This window comes from Hypanus sabinus, chromosome 26 (assembly GCF_030144855.1).
Source record: "Hypanus sabinus isolate sHypSab1 chromosome 26, sHypSab1.hap1, whole genome shotgun sequence".
NCBI classification, from domain to species: Eukaryota; Metazoa; Chordata; class Chondrichthyes; order Myliobatiformes; family Dasyatidae; genus Hypanus; species Hypanus sabinus.
Window position 1 is genome coordinate 2,754,521 of NC_082731.1, and position 14,504 is coordinate 2,769,024.

Sequence of the window (14,504 nt, forward strand, 5' to 3'; positions counted from 1 at the left end):
GCAGAACACCACTAGATTAACTCCATTTCTCACTGATTCACCGATTAAAGCATCAAGAAAGATTGAAATCATTGATACGAGAGCAGAAGGCTAGCAAGTGTTCAACTCATCTATCTGCCACTCACTCACTGCTCTTGAAAGAAAGTGTCTGTGTGAGACAGTCTCTCTCTCTCTCTCTCTCTCACTCACTGCTCTCGGAGGAAAGTGTCTGTGTGAGACAGTCTCTCTCTCTCACTGCTCTCGGAGGAAAGTGTCTGTGTGAGACAGTCTCTCTCTCTCTCTCACTCACTGCTCTCGGAGGAAAGTGTCTGTGTGAGACAGTCTCTCTCTCTCACTGCTCTCGGAGGAAAGTGTCTGTGTGAGACAGTCTCTCTCTCTCTCTCACTCACTGCTCTCGGAGGAAGGTGTCTGTGTGAGACAGTGTCTCTCTCTCTCTCACTGCTCTCGGAGGAAAGTGTGAGTGTGTGACAGTCTCTCTCTCTCTCTCTCCCTCTCACTCACTGCTCTCGGAGGAAAGTGTCTGTGTGAGACAGTCTCTCTCCCCTTCCCTCTCACTCACTGCTCTCGGAGGAAGGTGTCTGTGTGAGAGTCTCTCTCACTCACTGCTCTCGGAGGAAGGTGTCTGTGACAGTCTCTCTCTCTCTCTCCCTCCCTCTCACTCACTGCTTCCAGAGGAGGGTCCCTGGTTTCTCCCTTGATGCTGCCAGGGTCCTGGGTCTTGGACAAGGTTCAATCAATATGGTTTGTGGACTGGACACATTATGATATGTTTCTGCTTTTTTGTTGCTCCTTTTTGTGCAATTTTGATTGAGGCGGCCTGCAGATAACGATCTGCAAGATGCAAGATGGAATAGAACCCAGCTGAATTGAATATGCCTGAACTGTTTCGATGACGACTTTGTGGTTTGGTGTTTTATATTCTGTGCTTTTTACTCATAGTTTTGCTATTTGTGCATGGGAGGGAGGGGTTGATAAAAATCTCCTCAAACTCCTAATGAAATATAACCACCGTCATGCTTTCTTTGTAACTGCATCAACATGTTGGGCCAGAATAGATCCTCAGAGACATCGACACCCAGGAACTTGAAACTGCTCCCTTTCCACCACTGATTCGTCAATGAGGACTAGTGTGTGTGCCTTCTGTCTCACCCTTTCTGAAGTTCACAATCAATTCCTTGGTCATACTGATGTTAAGTACACCGTTGTTGCTGTAACTCCACTCAGCCAATTGATCTATTTCGCTCCTGTATGCCTTCTTGTCACCACCTGAAATTCTGCCAGCAATAGTTGTATCATCAGCAAATTTATTGATGGCATTCGAGCTATGCCTAGCCACACAGTCATGGGTGCAGAGAGAGTAGAGCAGTGTTAAGCAAACATCCCGAAGGTGCACCAGAGTTGATTATTACCAAGGTGGAGATGTTATTTCCGATCTGCACAGACTGTAGTCTTCCAGTGAGGAAGTTGAGAGGATCCAGTTGCAGATAGAGGTACAGAGGCAGAGGTCTGAAGCTTTTTGATGAGAATTGTAGGAATGATTGTGTTAAACACTGAGCTGTAGTCAATGAACAGCAGCCTGATATGAGTATTAGTGTTGTCCAGGTGATCCCAAGCTGTATGAGGTGCCAATGAGATCACATCCACTGTAGACCTATTGTGGTGATAGGCAAATTGCTGTGAGTCCAGGTGCTTGTTTAGGCAGGAGTTGATACAAGAAATAACCAACCTTTCCAAGATCTTCAACACCGTAGATGTGAGTGCCACTGGACAATAATCTATAGTTAAATTGGAAGTTAAGAGCTAAGACACAGGGAAGACTATAAGACAAAGGAGCAGAATTCGACCATTTACCCCATTAAATTTGCTCCACCACTTCATCATGGCTGATTTTATTATTCCCCTCAACTTTGTTCTGCACCCTTCTCCCCATAACTTTTGACAGCCTATCAAGAACCTATCAAACTCTGTTTTAAATTTTTGGGCACCATGGTGTGATGTTATTGGAGTTCAGCGTTCAATTCCAATGTCTTCTGAAGGTGTCTGTACGTCCTCCCTATGGGTTTTCTCCAGTTGCTCCAGTTTCCTCTCATAGTCTGAAGAAGTATTGGTTGGTAGGTTAATTGATCTTGTAAATTGCCCTATGATTACGGTCTTCACTGTGGAAGACACTAGCAGTATGGTGGAAGTTCCAGGTGTCAGGGGTCATAAAGTGTATGAAGTTACCATTACTAGAGAATGGTTCTTGGGAAACTGAAGGGTCTGAAGGTAGATAAGTCACCTGGACCAGGTGGTCCACACCCTAGAGTTCTAAACAAGATGACTGAAGAGACTGCAGTGGCATTAGTAATGATCTTTCAAGAATCACTAGATTCTGGAATGGTTCCAGAAAACTGGAAAATTGCAAATGGTTACTCCTCTCCAAGAAGGGAGAGAGGCAGAAGGAAGGAAACTGTTGGTTCGTTAGTCTGACCTCAGTGGTTGGGAAGGTGTTGAAGTTGATTATTAAGGATAAGGTCTTAGGGTACTTGGAGGCAGATGATAAGATGGGCCATAGTCAGCATGGTTTCCGCTAGGGAAAATCTTCCCCGACAGATCTGTTGGAATTCTTTGAAGAAAGAATAAAAAAGCAGCATAAACAAAGGAGAATGTGTTCATGTTGTGCACATGGATTTTCAGAAAGCCTTCAACAAGTTGTAATGCATGAGTCTGCTTAAATGGTATAGCAGGAAAGATTCTAGCATGGATAAAGCAGTGGCTGATTGGCAGGAGGGAAAGAGTGGGAATAAAGGGAGCCTTTTCTGGCTGGCTGTCAGTGACTAGTAGTGTTCCATGAGGGTCTGTATTGGGACTCATTCTTTTTACATTGTGTGTCAATGATTTGGATGATGGAATTGATGGCTTTGTTGCAAAGTTTGCAGACAATATGATAACTGGAAGGGGGGTAGTTTTGTGGAAGTAGAGAGGCTACAGAAAGACATTAGAGGAATGGGCAAAGAACTGGCAGATGGAATACACTGTTGGGAAGTATATGGTCGTGCACTTTGGTAGAAGATATGATAGGGTTGACTATTTTCTAAGTGGAGAGAAACTACAAAAAGACTGAGGTGAAAAGGGACTTGAGAGTCCTTGTGAAGAATTCCCTGAAGGTTAATTTGCAGGTCAAGTCTATGGTGAGGAAGACAAATGAGATGTTAGCAATCATTTCAAGGGGACTGGAATATAAAAGCAAGGATGTAATGTTGAAATGTTATAAAGCATTAGTGAGGCCTCACTTGGAGTATTATGAGCAGTTTTGGGCCCTTTATCTTAGAAAGGATGTGCTGAAACTCGAGAATGTTCAAGGGAGGTTCACAAAAATGATTCCAATATTAAATGGTTTGTCATATGAAGGTGTTTGATGGCTCTGGGCCTGTATTGGCTAGAATTCAGAAGAATGACGGGTAACCTCATTGAAACCTATCAAATGGAGAAAGGCCTTGAGAGAGTGGATGTGGAGGGGATGTTTCCTATGGTGGCAAAGTCTAGGACCAGAGTCCACAGCCTCAGAATAGAGGTACATCCTTTTACTAATTACTAACCCATACATTTCTGGAATGTGGGAAGAAACTGGAGCAGCTGGTGGCCATGGGAAAATGTAAACACTCCTTACATATAGCAGTGGGAATCGAACCCCACTATTCCGAACCCTGGCGCTGTAAAGCGTTACTATGCTACTATGTGCTGCCAAGACCGAAGAAATGTAAATTAGAATATATTCCAAAAAAAAGTTAGTAGTGTGGAGGACTGAAGCCATTGGAAAGACAAATTATTAAAAGCCGTAAGTTGTTAAAAAAGTTAATTTCATGTCAGTCTGTATATCATGATTGCAAAGGGAGCAGTTTCTCAGGAATAGTGAGAGTGGATATTCATTAGGTTGTTGCCTGGGCTTGAAAACGGAGGACAAAAATCTGTCTTGTATTTCTTTATGACGGTGGGGTGATCTGATCTGATCTGATCAGTGTTCAGAATGGTAAAAAGGAAGTAGATATGGAAAACTACATCCTCTAATGTGGGTATAGAATACTGGGAAATAAACTTAATCAAATTTGAGCCAGGAGGTTCAAGATTGAGTCAGGAAGCACTTATTTTCACAAAGGTATGGTAAACATTCAAAAAAATGATTCCCCTTCTCCATTATTTTCATATCATCAGTCAGAACTGCTGCCTCATGGGTCCTAGACCCAGGTTCAATAGTCACCTCGGGTGCTGTCTGAGTACTGTTTCAAAAGTTTCAAATGTACATTTAATATCAGAGAAGTGTATACAATATACATCCTGAAATGCTTTTTCTTCACAACCATCCACGAAAACAGAGCGAGTGTCCCCAAAGGATGAATGAGAGTTAAATGTTAGAACCCCACAGTGCTCCCCCAGCTCCCTTCCTCCTGCACATAAGCGGCAGCAAACAAACCCCCCCCCCCCGCACCAGCAAAATAAAATGCATTGGCACCCACCACCAAACACTCAAGTGTGCAGCAAAGCAACAGCAAAGACACAGACTTGCAGAACCCCAAAAACAACTCTTTTTCCCAGTATTCGACTTAAGGGAGAAAGGGGTGTCTCCATTTCACATTCTCCTTTCACCACATGGCTCTCCCCTGGTGCTCCACATCGGAAGTTTATTATCACTAACACAGTTGTGAAATCTGTTGCTTTGCGGCAACAGTACGGTGCGACGGGTTAAAATTACAATGAATATATTAAAAGAATACAAAAAGAGAGCAAGAAATGAGGTATGGTCCACTGTCCATTCAGAAGTCTGATGGCAGAGGGGACGAAGTTATCCCTAAAACACTGAGTGTGTGTCTTCAGGCTCCTGTACTTCCTTCATTATAGGAATGAAGAGAGGGCTGGGGTGTTGAGGGTCCTTAGCTAAGGGGCAAAAGAATCAAAGTGGAATTGATTGGCATTGAGAGAATAAGGTGTTACAGGGAAATAGGAGGGGGAAGGGTCCCAATGGGACAGAAAAAACAAACTTAGAGGAACTCTGTGGGTCAGGCAGCAACTGTGGAGACAGAAAGATAGTTAATATTTCCTGCAGAGACCTGACTGAATTTCCCTCCACATATGCTGCCTGAGCCACTGTGTTCCAACAGCTCTTTTTTTTTGCACCACGTTGCAGCATCTGCAGTCACTTGTATCTGCAAGGTCTGAATAGCATCACTGTACTAGGAGTCAGCATAGATACAATGGGCCAACTGGCCTCTTCCTGGTTGTAATCGGAAACACCCAGATGGAGTGCTGAGGGACAAATGAGACCATAAGACATAGGAGCAGAATTAGGCCATTCAGCCCATTGAATCTGCTCTGCCATTCCATCATAGCTGATTTATTATCCCCCTCAACTCCATTCTCCTGCCTTCTCCCCATAAACTTTACTAATCAAGAGCCTAATAACCTCTGTTTTAAATATACCCATTGACTAGGCCTCCATAGTTGTCTACAGCAATGAATTCCACAGAGCTACCATTCTCTGCTAAAGAAATTCCTCCTCATCTCTGTTCTAATGGGATGTCCTTCTATTCTAGGAGCTCCTAACTTTTTTTATGCCATGGACCAATACCATTAAGCAAGGTGTCCATGGACTCTAGGTTGGGAACCCCCGTTCTATTCTGAGGCTGTGCCCTCTGGTCCTAGACTTGGCTCACTGTAGGATACATCCTATAAATGAGAATTTTAAAATGAGGATTTATAAAAATTAAGGTGTCAGACCTTAAATTGAGGTCTCAATAGATCTTCATTCATCTCTGAGATGATAGATAAAGTGGAAACATTGGATTAAAACAAGGGGTAGAAGCTTTCTCCAGTTTGGGCTTCTGTACAACTCCAGAGTTGGAAGGCATAGAACAAGTTTTACCTTCTTTACGCATTCTTTCCATCTCTCTTCCTTTCAGATGCCCCATCATGAGGAGGAAACAGCCCCAGACAGCCTGAGAAGAGGATGATGGTGGCCACTGGACCCGGGGGGGCTGTGATTATTGTCTGAGCCATGGAGTGATGTTGAGAAGGAGTCTCAGTGTTAATGAACAATTGGTGATGGATACCTTGTGCTGCTATGACAGAGAAAGGGAGGGGATTAAACCTTGTCCTTTCTGATGTGACTACACTTGGTGAACGGGAGTCCCTTCACTGAGAAGGTGGAAGGGGCTGGTGGCAGAGAAGTTGGACAGTAAGGACGGGTCCCTTTGACAACTTTCAACTCATCCCAGAACTGCTTCCTTCTGCCAAACTGAAGTATCTCTTCATTGGAGAGAATTGCTTATCATCAACAATGCAAGTGTGCTGTAGAAAGCACAGGCAGCATTCCCTATAAGTATTTAAATTACAGTCAAACATTCGAGTGCTGCATTTGAAAAAGTTTGTGTCTGAGTCTGTTTTTAAATTCCTATCAATTTTAATTCCAATGAAACAATGAAGATGACTTCTCCTTGTAGACTGCTCAGCATGGTTTACAGACAGTGATGCATTTTGAACAGCACAGGACAATTGCCTTTTGCCCAATGGTGGAGGCACACTGATAGCACAGCTGACCCGGGTTTGATCCTGACCCCAGGCGCAGTCTGGTAAATCTCTGTATCTACACAGATTTCCCCAGTTTCTCTGGTTTCTTCCCACATCCCAAACATGTGGGTTATTACATTAAATGGTCACTGTAAAATGTCCCTAGTGATTGGAATATGGAGAGAATAGTGTGAGTGAAGTGGGGGGCTTCTTGTTGGCATAGATTGGATGGACTGAAGGGCCTGTTTCCATACTATACAGCTCTCTATTAATCATTGTTTAACATTAATCATTGTTTAACAGCATGGTTCAATCAGTCCCTGCCACCCAATTGCACCCATGTGACCAATTAACCCGTATGTTTGTGGGTAAACTGGAGAACTGGCAGGAAACCCATGGGGTCATGGGAAGAGCATATAAACTCCTTATAAACAGCAGTGGGAATTACTAGAGGAAGCTGATGTATGGTGGGACAGTGACTCATTGGCCACTGTATATTGTAGATGGGTGGCAGGAGAACCAAGACGGAGGTTGGTGGGCATGTGTGAGGGAATGGGCCTTAAAGAAATAGGATTGTTGTGAGAAACCAGCGTTGTCTAGATGGACCAAAAATCCACCCCCTGTGTCAGAAGGAAATGTAGGTAGAGACAGGCTTAGCATTCTAGTCTCCTCCTGAGTCGTAAGAAAATATGAGAAACGTGAGGAGCCAGGAGACAGTCTATATCATTCCAAACACTTAATCCAGGCTGGTGTGTAGTGATCCCTGCTGTTGTTTGGTTCTGCAAAACAGTGTAACACCTGCCATCCATTCAGTCTTTGTTTCCTGCTCTAACCAGCATGAAGGAATTTCCAAGCTAATGGACATAGTACCTATCAGATTTGCTTGTGTTTTATGAATATGTAGACTGAATCCAGTCCTGCATGTACTTGTGCGGCAATGTTTGATCTTTCTTTACTGACTGTATCTCATTCCTGTTCAAACCACAGCACACAGTCAGGAATCATACATTCAGATCTAGGTCTAGATCGGAATGCAACAATAACCTGCATTGAAGAGGACATGATATCACAAAGCATTTTATAGGACTGTTTCCAAACAAGGTTTGAGGCCAAAAGAGACAACAGGATACAAGACTAACAGTATTAACCAGAACATTGGAGGAAGATGGGCAGCTGAGCTGATGTGGTACAGGTGTACAAGATGAAGATTAAAAATGAGATCTGGGACCATGGCAGAATTTAAAAAGGAGGGTGAAAATCTTAAAAGTCAAATTGCTGTTTAACCAGGATCTCATAATGTTATCAAGTAGATGGGTGATGGTTGAGCAGTACTGATGTACAAGGTTGGCCGGAATAATGAATATAGAACATATGTTACAGGCCCTTTGGCCCATGATGTTGTGGCAACCTTTTAAACTACTAAAAAAAACAATCTAACCCTTCCCTCCATTTTATTTTCATCAATGTGCGTATCTAAGAATCTTCAAAATGTTCCTGATGGATCTCCCTCTACCACCAGTCTGTGTTAAAAAACACAAAAAAACCTCCCTCTTATGTTCCCAACCCACCCCCATACTTTCCTCCAATCACTTCAAAATTACACCTGCTCGTATTACTCATCTCCACCCAGAAACAATCTCTGGCAGCAAATATGACAAATGTATTTATAATAATCCAACACGCATATCGAAGTACAAGTGCTGTAAACCTGTGGCACTTTATAGAGACACTGCAAGGAAGCTGATATTGTAAGGAGGGATGGGGGAAGTGCATTTGTTAGTGATATAGGAGTTTTGAACTGGAACTCCATAACTAACCTTCTCTGCCTCTCCCTCATCATTAAAACCTACTCTTTAACCAACCTCCTAATCTGGCTCAGTATTGAACCTCATTAGAAGCAACTTTGGGTTAATTTTAAAGTTTCTTAAAGTAGGGATTGCACAGTGGAGCAGCAGTTAATGACCTCCAGTGCTGTCTATGTGAAGTTTGTATTTTCTCCCTGTGAATAGAACATAGCCTCTTCTTCCCTTGGTCCACTCTCCTCTCCTATCAGATTCCTTCTTTTCCAGCCCTTTGCCTTTCCCACAGACCTGGCTTCACCTTCTAGCTCGCCTCCTTTCCCTCCCCCCACCACCTTTTTATTTTGGCATCTACCCCTTTCCTTTCCCACCCTGATTAAATATTTTCGCCTTTAGTGTCAACAATTTATTAATTTCCACAGATGCTACCTTACGTGCTACATTCCTCCAGTGTTGTGTGTGTGTTGCTCTGGATTTGAAGCATCTGCAGAATTCCTTGTGTTTATAGAACATTACAGCTCAGTACAGGCATGTTGGCCCACAATGCTGTGCAAATCTTTTAACCCATTCTGAAATAAGTTTAACTCTTTTATCCCACATAGCCCCCCATTTTTCTATCATTCATGTGACTATCTAACAGTTTCTTAAATGCCCCTAATGTATCTACCTCTACAACCAACCCCAGCAGTGTGTTCCATGTACCCACCACTCCCTGGTTTTCTGGTTTACTCCCACATCCCAAAGGTATGCAGTTTGGCTAGTTACTCTGCTGTAAGTTACACCTAGTGTAGGTGGATGGTGAAGGAATTGATCAGCATGTGAAAGACAGGGTAACGGAATGAGGAATGGGGCTGAGAGGATTTGCTGTGACAGCTGTCATTGACTCAATGCGCCAGGTGGCCTCTAGGTTGAGGAATTTTGAAAATGTGAGAAATAAAATCGGAACCAATCAGAGTTGTGGGATCTGACTGGAAATAAGGGCCATGCCTACCTATATAATGTTGAGTTGCAAACAATATGCTGGAGGAACTCGAGACTTCAGCAACTACTGTTGGGGGAAAGTAATCATCAATGTTTCAGCTTGAAATTTCTGGCCCAAAATGAGCTCCAACATGTTACTTGTTGCTCCAGATTCCAGCATCTGCAGTCTCTCGTGTCTTGTGTGGAATATTCAGTTGCTTATCCTGTTCAGACAAAAAGGCAAGACACTGCAAAATGTACCAGAGGGGCAAGCCTTGATTTCCGTTTTAACCCTTTAAACCCACCACACACATCTCACACAAGAAACCTTGTGACTGCAAATCACTAAACTGCACATAAAATATCGGAGAACTAGGCCTTTCAGCCCATTGATTCTGCTTTGCCATTTGATTGTGGCTGATTTATTTTCCCTCTCAGTCCCATTCTCATGCCTTCTCTCTGTTACTTTTGACCCCCTTACTAATTATGTATCAGCCTCTGTTTTAAGTATACTCAATGACTTGCCCTCCAGAGATGGCTCTGGAAATAAATTCCACAGATTCACCATTCTCTGGCAAAAGAATTTCCTTCTCATCCTTGTTCTAAAGGGACATCCTGACATGCTGGAAATTTAAACAAAATCAGAAATCAGCTGGAAATGTTAATTCTGTTTCTTTCTTCACAAATGCTACCTGGCCTGTTGAGTCTTTCTGCCATTTTCTGTTTCAATACTAGTGGTGATGTTCACATACAAAATTGACATTTAGTTTATTTTATGTTGACTGCCTTACTTAGTTGAAATTAAGGCATCTCATTAATAATTGAAAAGTTCTCCCTAACAACTAACATTACCTGGTAGACCTACTCCCCCTTTTAAGAGGAGTGCAGTTCTATAGATATTAGCTGTCCACTATTTAACTTAACTAGAGTCAACTGGGGACTTGATTTATATATATATATACACAATATCGTGTATGGAGCAGGACGCAGTTTAGCTGTGATATTCAGTTCATTGACCCGAATCAGGTTTATTATCATGACATATGTTGTTTTGCAGCAGGCAGCAGTACAGAATAATAAAAACCATAAATTATATCAAATAAGTTATATCAATAATTATATCAAATATCAAATAAGTAGTGCAAAAAACAGAGGGAAAAAATACTCAGGAAGTGTTCATGGGTTCATTGTCTGTCTGATGGTGGACGGGAAAGAAGCTGTTTCTGAAACATTGAGCGTGAGTCTTCAGGCTCCTGTACCTCCTCCTTGATGGTAGCAATGAGAAGCGGGCATGTGCTGGGTGATGGGGGTCCTTAATGATGGATACCACCTTTTTGAGGCATCACCTTTTGGATGCTGGGAGGCCAGTACCCATGGTGGAGCTGTCTGAGTTTACAACTTTCTGCAGCTTTTTCTGATCCTGTGCAGTGGCCCCTCCACACCAGACTGTGGTGCAACCAGTTCGCATGCTCTCCACAGTACATCTGCAGAGACTTGAGGGTTAATACTGCTTGGGTTGATACGGAGTCAGTTGAACTGGCTAAGAAGAGCTTATACACACAAAATGCCATGTCCTTGGAAAACTGGTCTCTTGATTCTAGACCCAGATACAAGCTTATTATAGAATATTGTGAATCATTATTTTTACTGGAAAAGAAATTAGAGGTTAAAATGTACCAATGCTTATTACCCTGCAAAATTAAAACGTGTTATTTGAATAATGTTGTTCTCTCTTGGGCTAATTATTTCTTATCTGCTTTTAAGGATGGAATGTTTAGACATGATATTACTGGGATAAAAACAAGAATGGAAATTCAAACATTTCTCCCAGGGTCAAGATGCTCTCAGGCCCACAATTTGAGTGCCCTCTCCTAGTTGTGGATGTACAATGCGGGAGGGCCCAGTGGTCAACCTGAACGGCTCCCTCGCTTTCTTCCCTGTCCTTTCCATCAAGACCATGTACAGTTTGGCTGTGTATTCAGTGAAAGATTAGGGATTATTTTATTCAAACGTACACTCGGTGTCCACTGAATACATGATCATGGTCTTCTGCTGCTGCAGCCCATCCAGTTCAGAACATGCTGTACATTCAGAGATGCTCTTCTGCACATCAACATGATTGGTGTAAAGATGAACCTCAAAGTGGCCACAGACTGTACATCACAGTACAGCACAGGAATGTCTCACTGTCTGTATCCAGTGCCAATCTAACTATTCCTATTTGCCTGCACTTGGGCCATATCCCCCCATTCCCTGCCTATTTGTGGTTCAAGATTCAAGTACATTTATTATCAAAGAATATAAATTATACAATCTGGATTTGTTTGCTCACAGGTAGCCACAAAGTAAGAAACCTGAAAAAACCCAATTAGAAGAAAAAAATAAAAATAAAAGACCAACACAATGTGCAAAATACAAGTCATGCAAACAATTGAAGCAAGTCAAAATGGAGTCCTCAGATCCAAATCCTGGTGCAGCCCAGAGCAGGACCAAAGTTCATCATATGAAACACAGTAGCCAGGGCAGTCTTCATAGCCCCAGTGCCATGGAGATGAATATCATAGAGAATGAGTGAAACTGGTTTTCATCCCCACTATGGAACAGCGAAAAGCTCCACGCCCTAGAGAGAGAAATGAACATCGCAGAGTGGAAGTAAAATCGCCTCTTGCCTCCAATCTGGGCCAGCATTTAAAATGTCTAAACCGGGGGTCGGCAACCTGCGGCTCCCGAGCCATTTGTGGCTCTTTCACCTCTGTGCTGCGGCTCCCTGTTGCTTTGGGAAATAATTGGTCAGTATTTAATTAAAATGTATTTTATGTTAGTTTGTTAGCTTTTGAAATGTAATTCTAAATTTGAAGATTATGGTGATCTTGTACAATCTAAGTGTGGCGACACATTTCCTCACAATTAGCCAGCATTCCGGCTAAGGGAGATAGCCTACGGGGGTTTGTGAGTACGCGTCTTTTGCAGCATCTGCGTCCATGGGGGCTGGGTTGAGGGAGGCTTAAAAGCAAGGCTGTTTAGTTCGAATAAAGTTACCTTTGACTGCAGTCTTTATTTTAGCGCTGCGTGTAGCGCTACACCGCTACAACGTGTTTTTTATCGCTATTAATATACATCACCACTGCCAATGCCTGACACCCGCCAGTGCGCGCTTTCTTTTAATTCTTCGATCCAAGGTAGGCTACCTATGTAGTAACCTTCAACCCAACGTCTTTTTTTCGGAGTTCAAAATGTTTTTGTTGCATGCAGAAATGTAATTTCGTTTTCTCTGCAGGAGTTCATCAATTTCAAAAATGCAACACATTATAGTTTGTTTATACATAGCATAAAGGCAAAAAAACCCCGTTGTATGCAGTGTTATTTCATTTTGTGGCTCCCAGTGTTTTCTTTTCTGTGGGAAATGGGTCCATATTGGCTCTTTTAGTGGTAAACGTTGCCGACCCCTGGTCTAAACGGTATATTGTACCTCACACTAAGACCCAGGCACCACTGCTGTGAAAGGCCCCAGGCCTAGACTATGCCACCCAACAACTTGCTCCAGGCCCAGATTTCACCCCGGGCCCGGGTTTCACCGTCCAGCCTGAAGCAGCTCTCAAGTTCTTCCAATCAGCTTGGCGCCTAGAGCAGTGCAAGCTCACACCTGGGCCAGTTGTACCAGAATCAAAATTGAATCTCATCTGGCTGCAAAATGTTTCTACCTAGACAGCACTATTGTATCAGCTTACACCAGCTCCACTGGCAAGTGTAATTCTAGGGAAAGCAGGAAGCTTCTACATTCACTGAGTAACTAGTCTCTGAAAACACGAATTTATTCCTCAATCTCACTTTATTGACTTGTGCACAAGGAGAACAGCTCTGGCCCTGTCAAGAAATTGTTCTAAAGTTAAAACAAAAAAATGCCATTTTTGTACAGAAATTGACTAGTTGGATACAGATATTGATGAATCCATAACTTTGTGGGTGTCAAATTCCAATCAATCACACTATACACAGGTGTTAATACCCAACAGAATCTACATATTAAAGGCCAATTAGGAACAGGGGTCCTAAAGTAGGGGTCACCCTAATCCTTTATTTGCATCCTCATCTTAGAATGCCAAATGGTTCCAGCCCTCCACTGTGCTAAGGCCTCCCTTGCTTGCATGTTAACTGCAAACTTTTCTTGCCAAAACATTATCTTAGCCCTTGTCTTGTTTTGGAATCCACGCTTCTGTCAGTTTAGGCAAAAAAAAATAATGCTTCATTGAGCAGCATTGTTGCCACTTAGCCAGAAGGTTATAAATACATTGGCATATCTGGGGGGCCCAATAGTAAACTCTAGGCAGTGTTCCCAGTGCAGGGTTGAGGAAATGTTGAACCGTCAGTGATGCCATCTTTCAGACACTCTCGGAAAAGACACCAATGCAGAAATACAAAACAGCGCAATGTTCACCAGCACACACACATCAAGATCCTCTAAAGGAGCCTGCAGCTTTAACACAGGTACAAAAGGAACAGTAGGTTTAAAAGACAACTCGTAATCTGCTGCAGAAAGAATTAAAAACACAAGATGCCGTCTAATTATTACACGGAATCATGCATACACATGGTAGTGATTATCATTGCGCAATCTGTGTTAAGTTCATGATCTGGAACTACATAAACACAAGAAATTCAGCAAATCCAGAGCAGCATAATGAATATGCCGGAGGAACTCAGCAGTCAGACAGGAGAGGAACAGACTGTCAGAGGCCCTTCATCGGTACTGGAAAGGAAGGGGTAAAAAGGCGGGGGGGGGTGATAGGTGAAACTAGGTGGGTGGGAAAGGCAGAGCTGGAGAAGACGGAACCTTGAGAGAAAAGAGAGTGAAGCGATGTGAATTACATAATCAGCTTGCATCGATTTTAGGTTCAATTGTTCACATCCAGACACGTCGCCGGTGGGAACATCAGCCGGGGTTACCTGTCCACAGGTTTCAGGTGAGGTGTCCCTCCAGCGTGACAAAGTCGCCTCACGTTGCACCGCACGCCCGCCACCGTCACCTGGAGGCGCGTGTGTCCGGTTGTCAGGGAGACTGTCTGTCAATCGCGCCGCCCTCACGAGGCAGAGCACGGGAGTCAAGGGCGCAGTGGAGCGCGCTGAAGGAACTGTGCCTTTCTGACTGGTCCGTTCCACGAAGAGCGCGTTCCTATTGGTTGATAGTGTTGTCATGGGCGGGCGTAG

At 43.2% G+C, this 14,504-nt stretch overlaps 1 protein-coding gene and 1 long non-coding RNA gene across 3 annotated transcripts in view; one reads left to right on the forward strand and one right to left on the reverse strand.

Annotated features, from left to right (window-relative positions):
* LOC132381792 (snake venom vascular endothelial growth factor toxin ICPP-like) overlaps nucleotides 1–11,020 on the forward strand; it is a 96,138-nt gene extending 85,118 nt beyond the window's left edge. For both annotated transcript variants that reach the window (XM_059951368.1, XM_059951371.1), the window contains one exon: nucleotides 5,934–11,020. In XM_059951368.1, coding sequence (XP_059807351.1) covers nucleotides 5,934–5,973 — 40 coding nt within the window. In that variant the 3' untranslated portion in view covers nucleotides 5,974–11,020. The remainder of the gene's footprint in view (nucleotides 1–5,933) is intronic.
* LOC132381793 (uncharacterized) overlaps nucleotides 1–14,374 on the reverse strand; it is a 135,281-nt gene extending 120,907 nt beyond the window's left edge. The window contains exon 1 of the long non-coding RNA XR_009508118.1: nucleotides 14,244–14,374. This is a non-coding gene — a long non-coding RNA (uncharacterized LOC132381793). The remainder of the gene's footprint in view (nucleotides 1–14,243) is intronic.
* Between the last annotated feature and the right edge of the window lie 130 nt (nucleotides 14,375–14,504).